The 13,550-nt window shown below is 42.5% G+C and overlaps 1 protein-coding gene across 2 annotated transcripts in view; it reads left to right on the top strand.

Annotated features, from left to right (window-relative positions):
• BRIP1 (BRCA1 interacting DNA helicase 1) overlaps positions 1-13,550 on the top strand; it is a 369,260-nt gene that overhangs the window by 307,752 nt on the left and 47,958 nt on the right. For both annotated transcript variants that reach the window (XM_073665493.1, XM_073665494.1), the window contains exons 15-16: positions 2,759-2,918; positions 4,029-4,150. In XM_073665493.1, the coding sequence (XP_073521594.1) occupies positions 2,759-2,918; positions 4,029-4,150 (282 nt within the window). The remainder of the gene's footprint in view (positions 1-2,758; positions 2,919-4,028; positions 4,151-13,550) is intronic.

Here is a 13,550-nt window from a genome sequence, read left to right as displayed (position 1 = left end):
GCGTCGCCGGCCTCATCCCGCTCTGCGCTGTGACTGCTCAGGAGAGGGCGCGGTGTAAAGACGTCACCGCGCCCTCTGACCTGAGACGTCACAGTGCAGCAGCCGCTGAGGATGCAGGAGCTGCTGATGAGGCACGGGGAGAGGTAAGTGTTGTGCCTGGTGCTGGGGCCCTGAGCAAGCGGGGGGGAGCGGGTGCTGACGGTGAGGGCCCCCCCCGCCTGCTCAGGGCCCTGACATTTGCCTGGGTGCGCCGGGTGCTGACGCCGGCTCTGGTGTGCGGCGTGCGGCCCTGCTTCTAGGGGGGGGCAGCTGCCCCCCCCCCCTGCCCCACGGTGGGTACGCCCATGCCTTATATAATTGATGTAAGTATGTCAATCCTCTCCTTTTCGATTCTCCCAAACCTTCCAAAAGTTGCAGTCCCTTCAAACAGGGTTTATTCCACATAGGGGTTGTACTTGGAATATACCTCCCATTCTCAACCATTTCTTACATGCCCAACAGATTTTATAAACAAGATTTAAAGTCCGGAAGCATCCGGGCTTAGACTTAAGCCTGTATGCCTCTAGTAGTTCTACTAAATTACCCCCGCCCCTTCCCAAGAAATTTTAGCACTGCAAAGCCTTGCCCCTGCACTCCCTCCAAAGCCCATCTTCTAAAATGTTGAAATTGGGAGGCTAAAAAATATCCCCAAGTATGTGGCAAGGCCAACCCCCATATTTTTGGGCGGCTGTAGCTTCTCCAACTTTATGCTGGGTATAACCCTTTTCCAAACCAAGTCCCTAAAATGTTATGCATCTTCCTAAACCAATATTTGGGAATCCAAGCAGGAGAATTATGCAGTACATAAAGATGGGGATGGATGAATCTTATCAAAATGTGCCTTATGCCTAGAATTTAGGCATAAGGCACATTTTGATCAGATGTATCCATCCCAAGTCTGAGAGCTGCAATTTCCTGCAATTTGCTTTAACTTTATTTCTGGACCTAATTACCAATGGACTCAGGTTTAGAGGGATGTAACCTTTTGTCTCTTTTGTAATATATATGGTAAGAGATATTTAATTTTTGAGACTACTGGGAGCATGAAAGAACTACTTAGTCCTGAGATGTCTTTATCGTCCAATCTATGGTAAATCCCGAGAACGCCCCAAATCTCTCTATAGTTCCCATTATAATTGGAAGCAAAATGTTTAGAATATTGACAAATAATCTGCATATAGAGCAATCTTTTCTTCCTGGTTCCCAAATTTAAAATCCTCTATCCCATTATGCTGTCATATTACAAGCTAACGGATCAATTGCTATAGCAAAAAGTAAGGGCTACAGTGGGCAGCCCTGTCTCATTCCCCTGTGAAGCTCAAGGTTTCCAGAAACCTCTCCATTTGTTCTTATTTTAGTGGTTGGGCTTTATACATCACCATAGCCCATTTTATAAAGTTAGGGCCAAACCTCATTTTCTTTAACACAGACCAAATATAACCCCATTTGACACTATCGAATGCTTTGGTGGCATCTAAGGATAAGACGGCCTTCCGACTAGGAACCACATGTGCCGTTTGCAAATTCAAAAAAAGCCCATGTAGGTTTATGGCAGTTGACTTAGAGGACATAAAGCCAGCTTGATCCGAATGAATTACTGATTCAATAACTGTATTCAGTCTGGAGGCCAGAATTTTAGGCAATATCCTAACATCCGTTGTCAGCAATGAGATACGTCTGTAAGAATCAGGTAGTTCTCTATCTTTTCCTTCCTTGGGCAGAACAACTATTACCACCTCATATAACTACTTTGGTAACACCCCTGATAAAAATGCTTTATTATCATTTCCAGGGAGCTCAGTAATATTTGTTCCTCAAAATGTTTATAGATTTCTATCGGAAGGCCTTCCGAACCAGGGGCCTTATCATTAGCCATTTTCCCTACAGCTTGGCTAACTTCTTCCAAGGAAATTCACTAATCTAAAAAACTCTATCGTTATCCTCCAGACAAGGGAGAGTTATACCCTAGAGGTAATCCGCCAAATCATCTTGCGAGTAATTGACCTTAGACGAATATAGGTTAGAACAGAAGCTATGGAAGACCTTTAGTATATCACCGCATGCACGCTAGGCCACATCCCCCCAAAGCAATCACTACTTTACTGTAACTGCTTTATGAATAAAGACTGTACATAAAAACATTGAATGTATATTCCAAAGAGTAATGCACCCTGGCCAAATTCATACTTGAAATGCTAGTGTTCAAAACTACCATGTAAAAGAGTTGGACACCTCAAAGATGAGGGGAACAATGCCCCCACGTATCACCATGTGAGTGGCTTCCTCGGGGTAACTGGTATAGCTGATAAAACATCATGTTATGCAAAAATCTTTCATCTGTTATCAGTGAAGTACCTAATCTATGTTTTAGGGAACCATGGCTATCCACAGAATATACCTTAAAAATCTTACAATATAGGTCTCTTCAACCACCATTCCACCTACTGAGTTGCAGAAAGATGGCAGTGCATGAACATGAATCTCTCCATTCAGTTTTATGAGAGTTATAGAAGCAATTCAGCAATTGTGGCATACTGGGGAAATTCTGGAGATGTGTGAGTTCCAAAGGTGGAACACCCACACCTAGCCGACTTTTATAGCATGAAGCTGTAAATGTCCATTAGGAAGGATTCCATCATTTTACACAAGTCACTGTGAAAATTTGGAGAATGATTAAAATAAAATAATATGATCATTAATGAACATTTTTGTTTTTTAGATGCTGGAAAAATTAAAAGACAGATGGATGCACACTGGTTTATGGGAGAGTTTAGAACAGATCAAGACGGTCATTAAAGAGCCTCAAGGAGGAGATAAAATGGATTTTGATAAATTACTGCAGACATATTACGATGCCATACGTTTTAAGGGAGTGAAGGGTAAGTGTAGCAAAGAAAAGCTGATCATTTATGAAAAGATGGTGTGTGTATATATATATATATATATATATATATATATATATATATATATATATATATATATATATATATATATATATATATATATATATATATATATTTACATATATATATATATTTACATACCAAAAAAAATTATAAGCCCAAGACTTTTGCAGTAACTCTCACATCTCTTGTAGTCTATAAGATAGAGTATATGCAGCTGTTGTACCTTTTAAATACATTAACAGTTAAGACTTTGGAAGACTCTGTTTAAGCTCTAACTCTCTGAAAAGTCTGTGCGTGAACGCAACCTTTAGACTAAAGGTGGCCAAAGCAGCTGATTTTGGGGGTATTGGCTAATAGTGTAATGTGTATGAAAGCCTCTCATGTCTTCCCCCACATATGTTGTTAGAGGGTATAGGGATTCACGCTCTCAGGAAGGCATTAGGTAGCGTTCACACAGGCACTCGATTCTTGTGTCAAAACAATGTGACGCTTATTTCCACAGGTTGCACAGCACCGAAAAACAAAGCCATAAACACAAGTTCCCTAGCCTTTTCCAGGAGCAAACCAAACAAAATAGACCCTGGCTACTCATACATGGCTGAGCTAGTCCCAAATTGGTCAAACAAAACGGCTATTGTCCACAGCAATCACTGATACTTGCAGTTTGGTGCACATGGCCTGTGCAGTCTCTTTCCAAAGAAAGAATCTGGCTTGTCTCTCTCTCCCCAACTCCAATACAATCCAGTCTGGTCAGCCAGCCAGGGGCACCTAATCAGAGCCTGTAAAGCTAGGATTTAACCCTAGCCTACCTGGCTTTGCTGCAAGGGAAAGAGCGATCTAGTCTTTTAATCTTCCAAAATTCGATCCTTTTGTACTCCGGGTGAGTCCTCTAGCAGTGACGGTCTCATAAAGAAATTAGGAGCGCTCACCAAAGCATTTCTGTGTATGGTGGCGTTGGAGAAATGGCTGAAGGAAATCCTGAAAACATGACATTTTGGTGGGTCTTGATGACTGGAGTTGGGAAACCCTGGTGTATAGCGGCCTTATTACTTACTTTATCCCAGTTTGTACTTTCTATTTCAGATGGTGCCCTCCTGATTGCAGTCTGCAGAGGTAAAGTGAGTGAAGGATTAGACTTCTCTGATGACAATGCCCGCGCTGTTGTAACAGTAGGAATTCCTTTTCCAAATGTTAAAGATCTACAAGTAAGTTTACTCTCAAGGGCAATAATTAATTTGACTTTTTATTGATAGTTGATTCCATTGATAATAGTAAGAAGAACATGCAAATAAAGTATTTTTTAGATATCTACATATAGATATAAATATTTATCTTTCTGTATATATCTATATATAAATACATATACAGCTCTGGCAAAAATTAAGAGACCACTGCAAAATTTTCATTTTTTCTGATTTTTCTCTTTATAGGTATATTTTTGAGTAAAATGTAGATTGTTGTTTTATTCTATAAACTACTGACAACATGTCTCTGAAATTCAAAGCTAAAAATTTATTTGCAGCAAATTAGAAATCGTCAAAATAATAAAAAAGAAACAGTGCTTTCAGACCTCAAATATTGCAAAGAAAGCAAGTTCTTATTCATTTAGAGACAACAATACTCATGTCTTAACTCAGGAACAGTTCAGAAATCAATATTTGGTGGAATAACCATGATTTTTAATCACAGCTTTCATGCGTCTTGGCATGCTTTCCACCAGTCTTTCACACTGCTTTTGGGTGACCTTATGCCACTCCTGGCACAAAAAAGTAAGCAGTTCTTCTTTGTATGATGGCTTGTGACTATCCATCTTCCTCTTGATTACATTCCAGAGGTTTTCAATGGGGTTCAGGTCTGGAGATTGTGCAAGCCATGACATGTGGTGCTCCTTCATCCACACATTGATTGATCTAGTTGTGTGGCATGGGGCATTGTCCTGCTGGAAAAAACAGTCCTCAGAGTTGGGGAACATTGCCTGAGCAGAAGGAAGCAAGTGGCTTTCAAGGATAACCTTGTATGTGGCTTAATTCATACGTCCTTTGCAAAGATTAACCTTCCCAATTCCAGCCTTGGTGAAGCATCCCCAGATCATCACCGATCCTCCACCAAATTTCACAGTAGGTGCAAGACACTGTGGCTTGTATGCCTCACTTGGTCTCCGTCTAACCATTAGACGACTAGGTGTTGGGCAAAGCTGAAAATTAGACTCATCAGAGAAGATTACCTTACTCCAGTCCTCTATGGTCCAATCCTTATGGTCTTTGGCAAACTTCAGCCTGGCTCTCCTTTGCTTCTCATTGATGAAAGGGTTTTTTCTAGCTTTACATGACTTGAGGCCTGCCTCTAGGAGCCTGTTACGAACTGTTATTGCCGTGCACTTCACCACAGCTGCCATTTGCCATTCCTTTTGTAGGTCACTTAATGTCATCCTGTGGTTGCTGAGTGACATTCGAATAAGATGATGGTCATCCTGGTCAGTGGAGAGTTGCTTTCGCCCTCTGCCGGTCTATAGCTTTGTTGTCCCCAATGTCTGCTGCTTGACCTTGTTGTAATGGACTGCCGTCTTCGAAATTTAAAGGATGGAGGCAACATGACGCTCACTGTATCCCTCTGCTAGTAAAGCCAGAATTGAGCCCTTCTTTTCCTCACTCAAGACTTTTCTTTTCAACTCCTTTGGCATGGTTAAAAGTTATTTTTTCATTCAAATTACTTTTGGGCTATTCCTAGCACTTGTTTCGCCATCCAGCTTGTCCTATTGCAAGAGGATTGTGAAGACCACAGCAGTGTTTTTTATACTTTCCCTCGTTACATAAGATTTGGTTCAGGTGATCACCTAATCAGAAGCACATTAAGTAGAATGAGGTGGACTGTGGTTGGAATTCAACTGACACTGGAATGGAATGGCCAACAGACATGTAGAGATGGTGATTTTTAGAAAACTGTGCAGTGGTCTCTTAATTTTTGCCAGAGCTGTATATATCCCCCTCCATATCCTGCAATGGATATCAGCACAAGCGTTCCATTGCTCTCACTTTCTCATTCCTATGACCTCTATTGGTCATTATAATTGACAAAAGGGTTTTTCTGCTGATTGAACAATTCCACGGATAAACCATCAATAATTTTGGTTGGAATCAATTTTATGCCCAGTATCTGCTATTTTCAGGACCTCGGTCTTACTGATTCTACATGTGGAACTTAAACATCAACTGATTTGGGCATCTTGTTACTGGATTTTAGGTCCCTAAACCTCCAGCATATTGAAATGATATTGTATAAATTTTCCATTGCTGTGTTATGTTTAGTAAGAACTTTTGATATGCTAATTACTGATGTCCTGTCACACAGACGGTGCGGCTTTTCTTCAGTTTTATGCATCTTGCCTCAACATAGAGTATGTGAAACCTGAAGTTTTAATTCATCCCATGTCCCATAAATGTGACTGTTAATCACATAAAAATAAAATATACAATTGATACAAAAGAGTTAAAAACATTAATTTTACAGTCCCTGTGTAGACAATTACATCAAACTAGAGATTATCTGTTACTTTGGGCTGAAGGGCTAACTGTTAACCCCGACAACAGCTCAGATTCTTTCTGCTCTGTGTACCTGCCATCCTGTTCAATTGTCTGCTGCTTGATATGTGAAAAGCACTGACAAAGACAGAGGCCATATACTAATCTCAACATTTTTAGTAACTGTTCCACATGGCGCTGAAAGGTTTGTAGGTCATTGCTTGTTTATGTACAAGCCGTAATCAAGAATTACAAGTATTTAAACAGACTGTAATTTTATACATAGTGTGTGTGTGTGTGTGTGTGTGTGTGTGTGTGTACATATATACAGTGGGGGAAATAAGTATTTGATCCCTGTTTTTGTAAGCTTGCCCACTGACAAAGACATGAACAGTCTATAATTTTAAGGGTAGGTTAATTTTAACATTGAGAAATAGAATATCCCAAAAAAAATCAAGAAAATCACATTGTGTAAATTAGATATGTTTTTTGCATTTTGCAGTGAGAAGTTTGGAGGAAGAAGGATGAGTACAACCCTAAGAACACTGTCCCAACCGTGAAGCATGTTGGGGGAAACATTATACTTTGGGGGTGCTTTTCTGCAAAGGGGACATGACGACTGCACCGTACTGAAGGGAATATGGATGGGGCCATGTATCGCAAGATTTTGGCCAACAACCTCCTTCCGTCAGTAAGAGGGCTGGGTCGTGGCTGGGACCCAAAACATACAGCCAAGGCAACAAAGGAGTGGCTCAAAAAGAAGCACAGTAAAGTCATGGAGTGGCCTAGCCAGTCTCCAGACCTTAATCCCATCGAAAACTTATGGAGGGAGTTGAAGCTCCGAGTTGCCAAGCGACAGCCTCAAAATCTTAATTATTTAGAGATGATCTGCAAAGAGGAGTGGACCAAAATTCCTCAACTACAAACAACGTCTGACTGCTGTGAAGGGTTTTTCCACCAAGTATTAAGTGTTGTTTGCCAGAGGGATCAAATACTTATTTCTCACTGCAAAATGCTAAAAAATGGATATAACTTATACAATGTGATTTTCTTGATTTTTTTGGGATATTCTATCTCTCAATGTTAAAATTAACATACCCTTAAAATTATAGACTGTTCATGTCTTTGTCAGTGGGCAAACTTACAGAAACAGCAAGGGATCAAATATTTATTTCCCCCACTGTATATACTCTCCTCAGCATTGAAATTGCAACACGAAGTAGGAAAAGTTGTGGAATTATGAAAATTACAGGATCAATAGACATGATAATGATATGCAAATTATGAAAAAATGGAAACCACATTTTCAAAACCCCTTAATTTATTCAATCAAGTATGAGTGCCATACGCAGAAATACATGAACTTGCGCACCTTGATATGCTATCAGTGAGGTTATTATTGGTTGTCTGAGGAATGTAATGCCACGCTGAAGACTATTCACTTGGGCACACCAATGATGTTCCAGATGTTCTCGAAAGCAGATAAGTCTGGAGTTGCTGTAGGCCATTGTAGCACATTTAGGCCACACATTCTGCCCTTAGCACAATAAGCAACATGTAGCCTGGCAGTGTCATATTGAAAAAAACGCTTTTGGGACACGTTAACGTTTCCTCGTGGAGGCCTCTTCGAGGCGATGCCCATGTGGTCTTCAGACCAATCTTAAACTATCATTACGTTAAAGACTAATTGCTGTAGAAGATAGATCTCCATTCCAGCCTTCATTACCATCTTGCATTGCACCAGGCAGAAGTTTCCGGCAGCATCCATCTCCCAACTTCTGCCTCCGAACACCCCGTCCTGCCTTGACCCTGCCACCTGGGACCCCGCTCCACCAACACCTCGGCCCCTATAAAGTAAACTGATGATAACACGCACAGTTTATTAAAAAAAAACAATTTTATCCTATTCTCTTCCCCAAAATTTGGGGTGCGTCTTATAGTCCGCAAAATACGGTATTGGGTATTGCTGCGTTCACAAAATATCTATCAAAATATGAAAAGAATTAATCTAGTTGGTAAACTGCATAACGAGAAAAAAAATCAAAACTCCAGAATTATCTTTTTTTTGTCACCGGAACATTGCAGTAAAATGCAATAAAAGGCGAACAAAACATCGTATCTACCCCAAACCTCAGAGTGGTTTCAATAAAAACGTCAGCTCGGTGCGCAAAACTAAGCTCTCACCCAGCCCCAGATCATGCTTTAACTTTATTTTTTCTTCACCACTTAAATAAGAAATAACCTATACATGTTTGGTATATGCAAACTTGTAATGACCTGGAGAATCATAACGGCAGGTCAGATTTAGCATTTAGTGAACATGGTAAAAAAAAACAAAAAACAATTGCTGTCTGTGTTTAGTATTGCAAAGAATAGGAGAAGATTTGTAATTTACCATATTTTTCGGACTATAAGACGCACCTAGGTTTTAGAGGAGGAAAATAGAAAAAAAAATGTAAGCAAAAAATGTGGTCATGATGCAAGTTATGTGGGGGGGTCTGCTGCTGACACTATTATAGGGTTAATGTCCCCCAATTCTGTACTAATATCCCCCATCCTGGTATATATATGTCCCCATCCTGGTATCCTAATCCTAGTATGCATGGTCCCCTAATCTCTATCCTGGTATGCATGGCACCCCTCATCCCCATCCTGGTATGCATGGCACCCCTCATCCCCATCGTGGTATGCATGGCACCACCCATCCCCATCCTAGTATGCATGGCACCCCTCATCCCCATCCTGGTAAGCATGGCCCCCCATCCCCATCCTGGTAAGCATGCCCCCCCACCCCATCATGGTATGCATGGCCCCCCCATCCCCATATGGGTAAGCATGGCCCCCCATCCTGGTATACATGGCCCCCACCCTATCCTGGTATGCATGGCACACCTCATCCCCATCCTGGTATGCATTGCCCCCATCCCCATCCTGGTATCCATGGCCCCTCATACCAATCCTGGTATCCATGGCCCCTTATCCCCATCCTGGTAAGAATGGCCCCCATCTTGGTATACATGGCTCCCCATCATGGTATGCATGGACCCCCATCCCCAATCCTGGTATGCATGGACCCCCATCCCCAATCCTGGTATACATGGCTTCCCACCCTATCCTGGTATGAATTGCCCCCCATCCCCATCGTGGTATCCATGGCCCCTCATCCCCATCCTGGTAACAATTGCCTCCATCCTGGTATACATGGCTCCCAATCCCCATCCTGGTATGCTTCACCCCCCCATATCTATCCTGGTATGCATGGCCCCCATCTCCAATCCTGGTATGCATGGCTCCCCATCCCCATCCTGGTATGCATGGCTCCCCATCCCTATCCTGGTATGCATGGCTCCCCATCCCTATCCTGGTATGCATGGCCCCCTCATCCCTAATCCTGGTATGCATGGCCCCTCATCCTGGTATTCATGGCTCCCAAACCCCAATCCTGATATGCATGTCCCACTCATCCCCAATCCTGGTATGCAAGGCTCCCTCATCCCCAATCCTGGTATGTATCCCCCCCACCGCATCATGGTATGCATGGCCCCCCCCATCCTTGTAAGCTTGGCCCCCCATCTGCGTAAACATGGCTCCTCAACCCCATTCTGGTAAGCATGACCCTCCCATCCTGGTATACATGGCCCCCCACCCTATCCTGGTATGCATGGCACCCCTCATCCCCAATCCTGGTATGCATGGCCCCTCATACTTGTATACATGGATCCCAATCCCCAATCCTGGTATGCATGGCCCACTCCTTCCCAATCCTGGTATGAATTGCCCCCCATCCCCATCTTGGTAGCCATGGCCCCTCATCCCCATCCTGGTAAGAATGGCCCCCATCCTGGTATGCATCACCCCCCATCCCTATCCTGGTATGCATGGCCCCCCATCACCAATCCTGGCATACATGGCTCCCCATCCTGGTATGCATGGCCCCCATCCCTATCCTGGTATGCATGGCTCCCTCATCCCCAATCCTGGTATGCATGGCCCCTCATACTTGTATACATGGATCCCAATCCCCAATCCTGGTATGCATGGCCCACTCATTCCCAATCCTGGTATGCATGGCCCACTCATTCCCAATCCTGGTATGCAAAGCTCCCTCATCCCCAATCCTGGTATGCATGGTCCCCTCATCCCCAATCCTGGTATGCATGGCCCCCATCCCCATCCTGGTAAGAATGGCCCCCCATCCTGGTATGCATGGCCCCCCATGCCCATCCTGGTATGCATGGCCCCTTATCCTTGTATGTATGGCTACAACATCACACATGAAAAAAATAAACACTTCTACTCGCCTTCCTTCCCTCTGCTCCAGCGCTGCATCCTGTCCTGCTGCCAGCAGTAGCTGATCTTAGCAGCGCGTGACGTCACTGCCATTGTCCCTCAGACGCTAAGGTGAGCTGCGGGGATATTCACTCCTCTCCACGCTGGGACTATGGGCGTGGAGAGGGGTCAATGTTTAATTTTCTTTAATAGCGCACATGGGAGTGGAGAGGAGTGAATATTAATTCTCTCTAAAAGAGGGCACAGAGGATCGCTGAGCTCCTGCAGGAGCCGCGGCAGTGCTGACAGTGTGCGCTATTTAAAAAAATGGGTGCCGAGAGGAGTGAATATTCATTCTCTTTAGTAGTGGGCTGGCTACCGCTACTGTCTGTGTCCCGCTCCTCCGCCGCCTTCCCACTCTCCACCATCCACAATGCATTATCCAGACTATAAGACGCACCCCCCACTTTTCTCCAAAATTTTGGAGGAAAAAAGTGCGTCTTATATTCCGAAAAATGCAGTATTTATTTATCCATCCGTGAAAAACACTGATGACACACTGATGGTAAAAATACACACATGGACCATTCATTGATGACACGTTGATCCGAAACAATGATGAGACTGGTACCATTTTTTCACGTACATATTTAAACATGGATGTTTGAATGAGGCCTGAAAAGTAGTGGACAGGTGGAAGAGGGAAAGGCAGCAGGATTATTTTTTTGCTCAATTCACTTTTTATTTTTGTAGCTTCTATATTAGTCATATTTTTGCATCTCTTTTTATCCTCAATTAACCTGAGAAGTTGTAGTTCTACAGGTAATTGACTTGGAGTGTCCCATTTCATATATATTTTATCATGCTGCAGAGTTTGTCATTTATTTATCACTTCTCCAGACTTGTTTTATTCTGACATGATCAGTAGTTGTATAACTAGGTGTGTGTAATTAGTGCAGAGGAGATAGTTTCTCTCCAGCAGAAAATGACATTGCAAAGGTTCACACGAGCGTATTACGGCCACAATTCTCAGCCTGAGAACTTGCAGTAGCTGCTAATTCAGGTCACAGGACTTGATGGGTCGGGAATTGTGGTCGGAATATAGAAGAGAAAATGTTGCCACGTCAATTCTCCCTAAAGCTATGTTCACACTCTGATTTTGATGCTTAGTTTGTCCTTTTCCCAAACTATGTAATAGATTACATATAGAATAGATAAAATAATCATAAAACTTTCAGTTCTACTTAAACTCCAAGCTCTAATTAAAACAGGGATGTCAAACTCAAATACACAGAGGGCCAAAATGAAAAACTTACACAGTCGCGGGTCAACCAGTATACAGAATAATGGGCCCCACATTTTCCTTCATACATAATAATGGGCCCCACAATGTCCTCCATAAAGAATAATGGGCCCACAAGGTCCTCCATACAGAATAATGGGCCCACATAGTCCTCCATACAGAATAATGGGCCCTACAAGTTCCTACATACAGAATAATGGGCCCCACAAGATCCTCCATACAGAATAATGGGCCCCACATAGTCCTCCATACAGAATAATGGGCCCACAAGGTCCTCCATACAGAATAATGGGCCCCACATAGTCTTCCATACAGAATAATGGGCTCCACAAGGTCCTTCATACAGAATAATGGGCCCCACAAGATCCTCCTACAGAATAATGGGCCCCACATAGTCCTCCGTACAGAATAATGGGCCCCACAAGATCCTCCATACAGAATAATGGGCCCCACATAGTCCTCCATACAGAGTAATGGGCCCCACATGGTCCTCCATACACAATAATGGGTCCCACAAGATCCTCCATACAGAATAATGGCCCCACATAAGGGTGGTGGGTCTGGTGTCGTGGGCCAAATAAAACCATCCTGTGGGCCAGAGTTTCACATGTATGACTTAGAACAAGAGCCTTTTTGTTAAGTTCTATTTTTTGTTGTCTTTACAAGGGGGTATGGCTCACAGGATTCTTTGGGGGGTGTCTTTAGGCTGCTCTGCATAAGTAGCCATAAAATAAGAGAAAAAACTGGCAACTTTAGGTTTGGTGACAGGTCCTCTTTAACATAGTATATGTGCCATCATATGTAAGTGTATGTTCACACTGCGTTTTTTGGCATGGAATTTGACTTCAAAATCCACATCAAAATACTCTTTAGAAATTCTTTGATGTGGATTTTGAAGCAAATCAGCCTAAAAATCCACATCAAAAAGCTCTGCATGAAGATTCCCCTATTCTACTGGATGTAGCCATTACCAGATGAGTAAAGTCCACTTGTATTATACTGTACTACCACTCACCAATCAGCCTCTTTATCCTTCAAGACCTGATAACTGACTTTAGTTGGTTATTGGAATGGTTTGCATGCCCATGTTTAGTTTGATTCTTAAGGTGTCTCAGATTACCACCAGCCTCTCTGGCTTTGTGTAACATTGAATATAGGAAAGAAATGTAAATTTAACTTTCTTATTGTTGCAATCCTCAATATTATTAACTAAATTCTGTTTTTAATGTTGAAATAGTGTAATTATATGAAAATGTCACAAGAGTATAATATGATATATATAATTCCGAGTTTATGAGTAGGGAATTAGACCTCCAAGCCAAACTGTGACATGCTTGGCCGTCACCAGGATTTCCTCTGCCCACCTTCTGGGACCTGAATAGTGGTTGGAAAATGTTGTAGCCAAGTGAGACTTACTTCGTTCTGGTTGTAATTAATTTAGCTTTTCTGGGGGATGAGAATTTTCTACTTAGCTAGAAAGTATTTGTCTTTTGGTAGCAACATATGGTATTTTTT

The sequence above is a fragment of the Phyllobates terribilis genome, unplaced genomic scaffold, assembly GCF_046119375.1.
Source record: "Phyllobates terribilis strain yellow unplaced genomic scaffold, ASM4611937v1 Scaffold_2__4_contigs__length_985480577, whole genome shotgun sequence".
NCBI lineage: Eukaryota > Metazoa > Chordata > Amphibia > Anura > Dendrobatidae > Phyllobates > Phyllobates terribilis.
The sequence above is the reverse complement of the archived record's forward strand: the minus strand, read 5'-3'. Positions and strand labels throughout refer to the sequence as shown.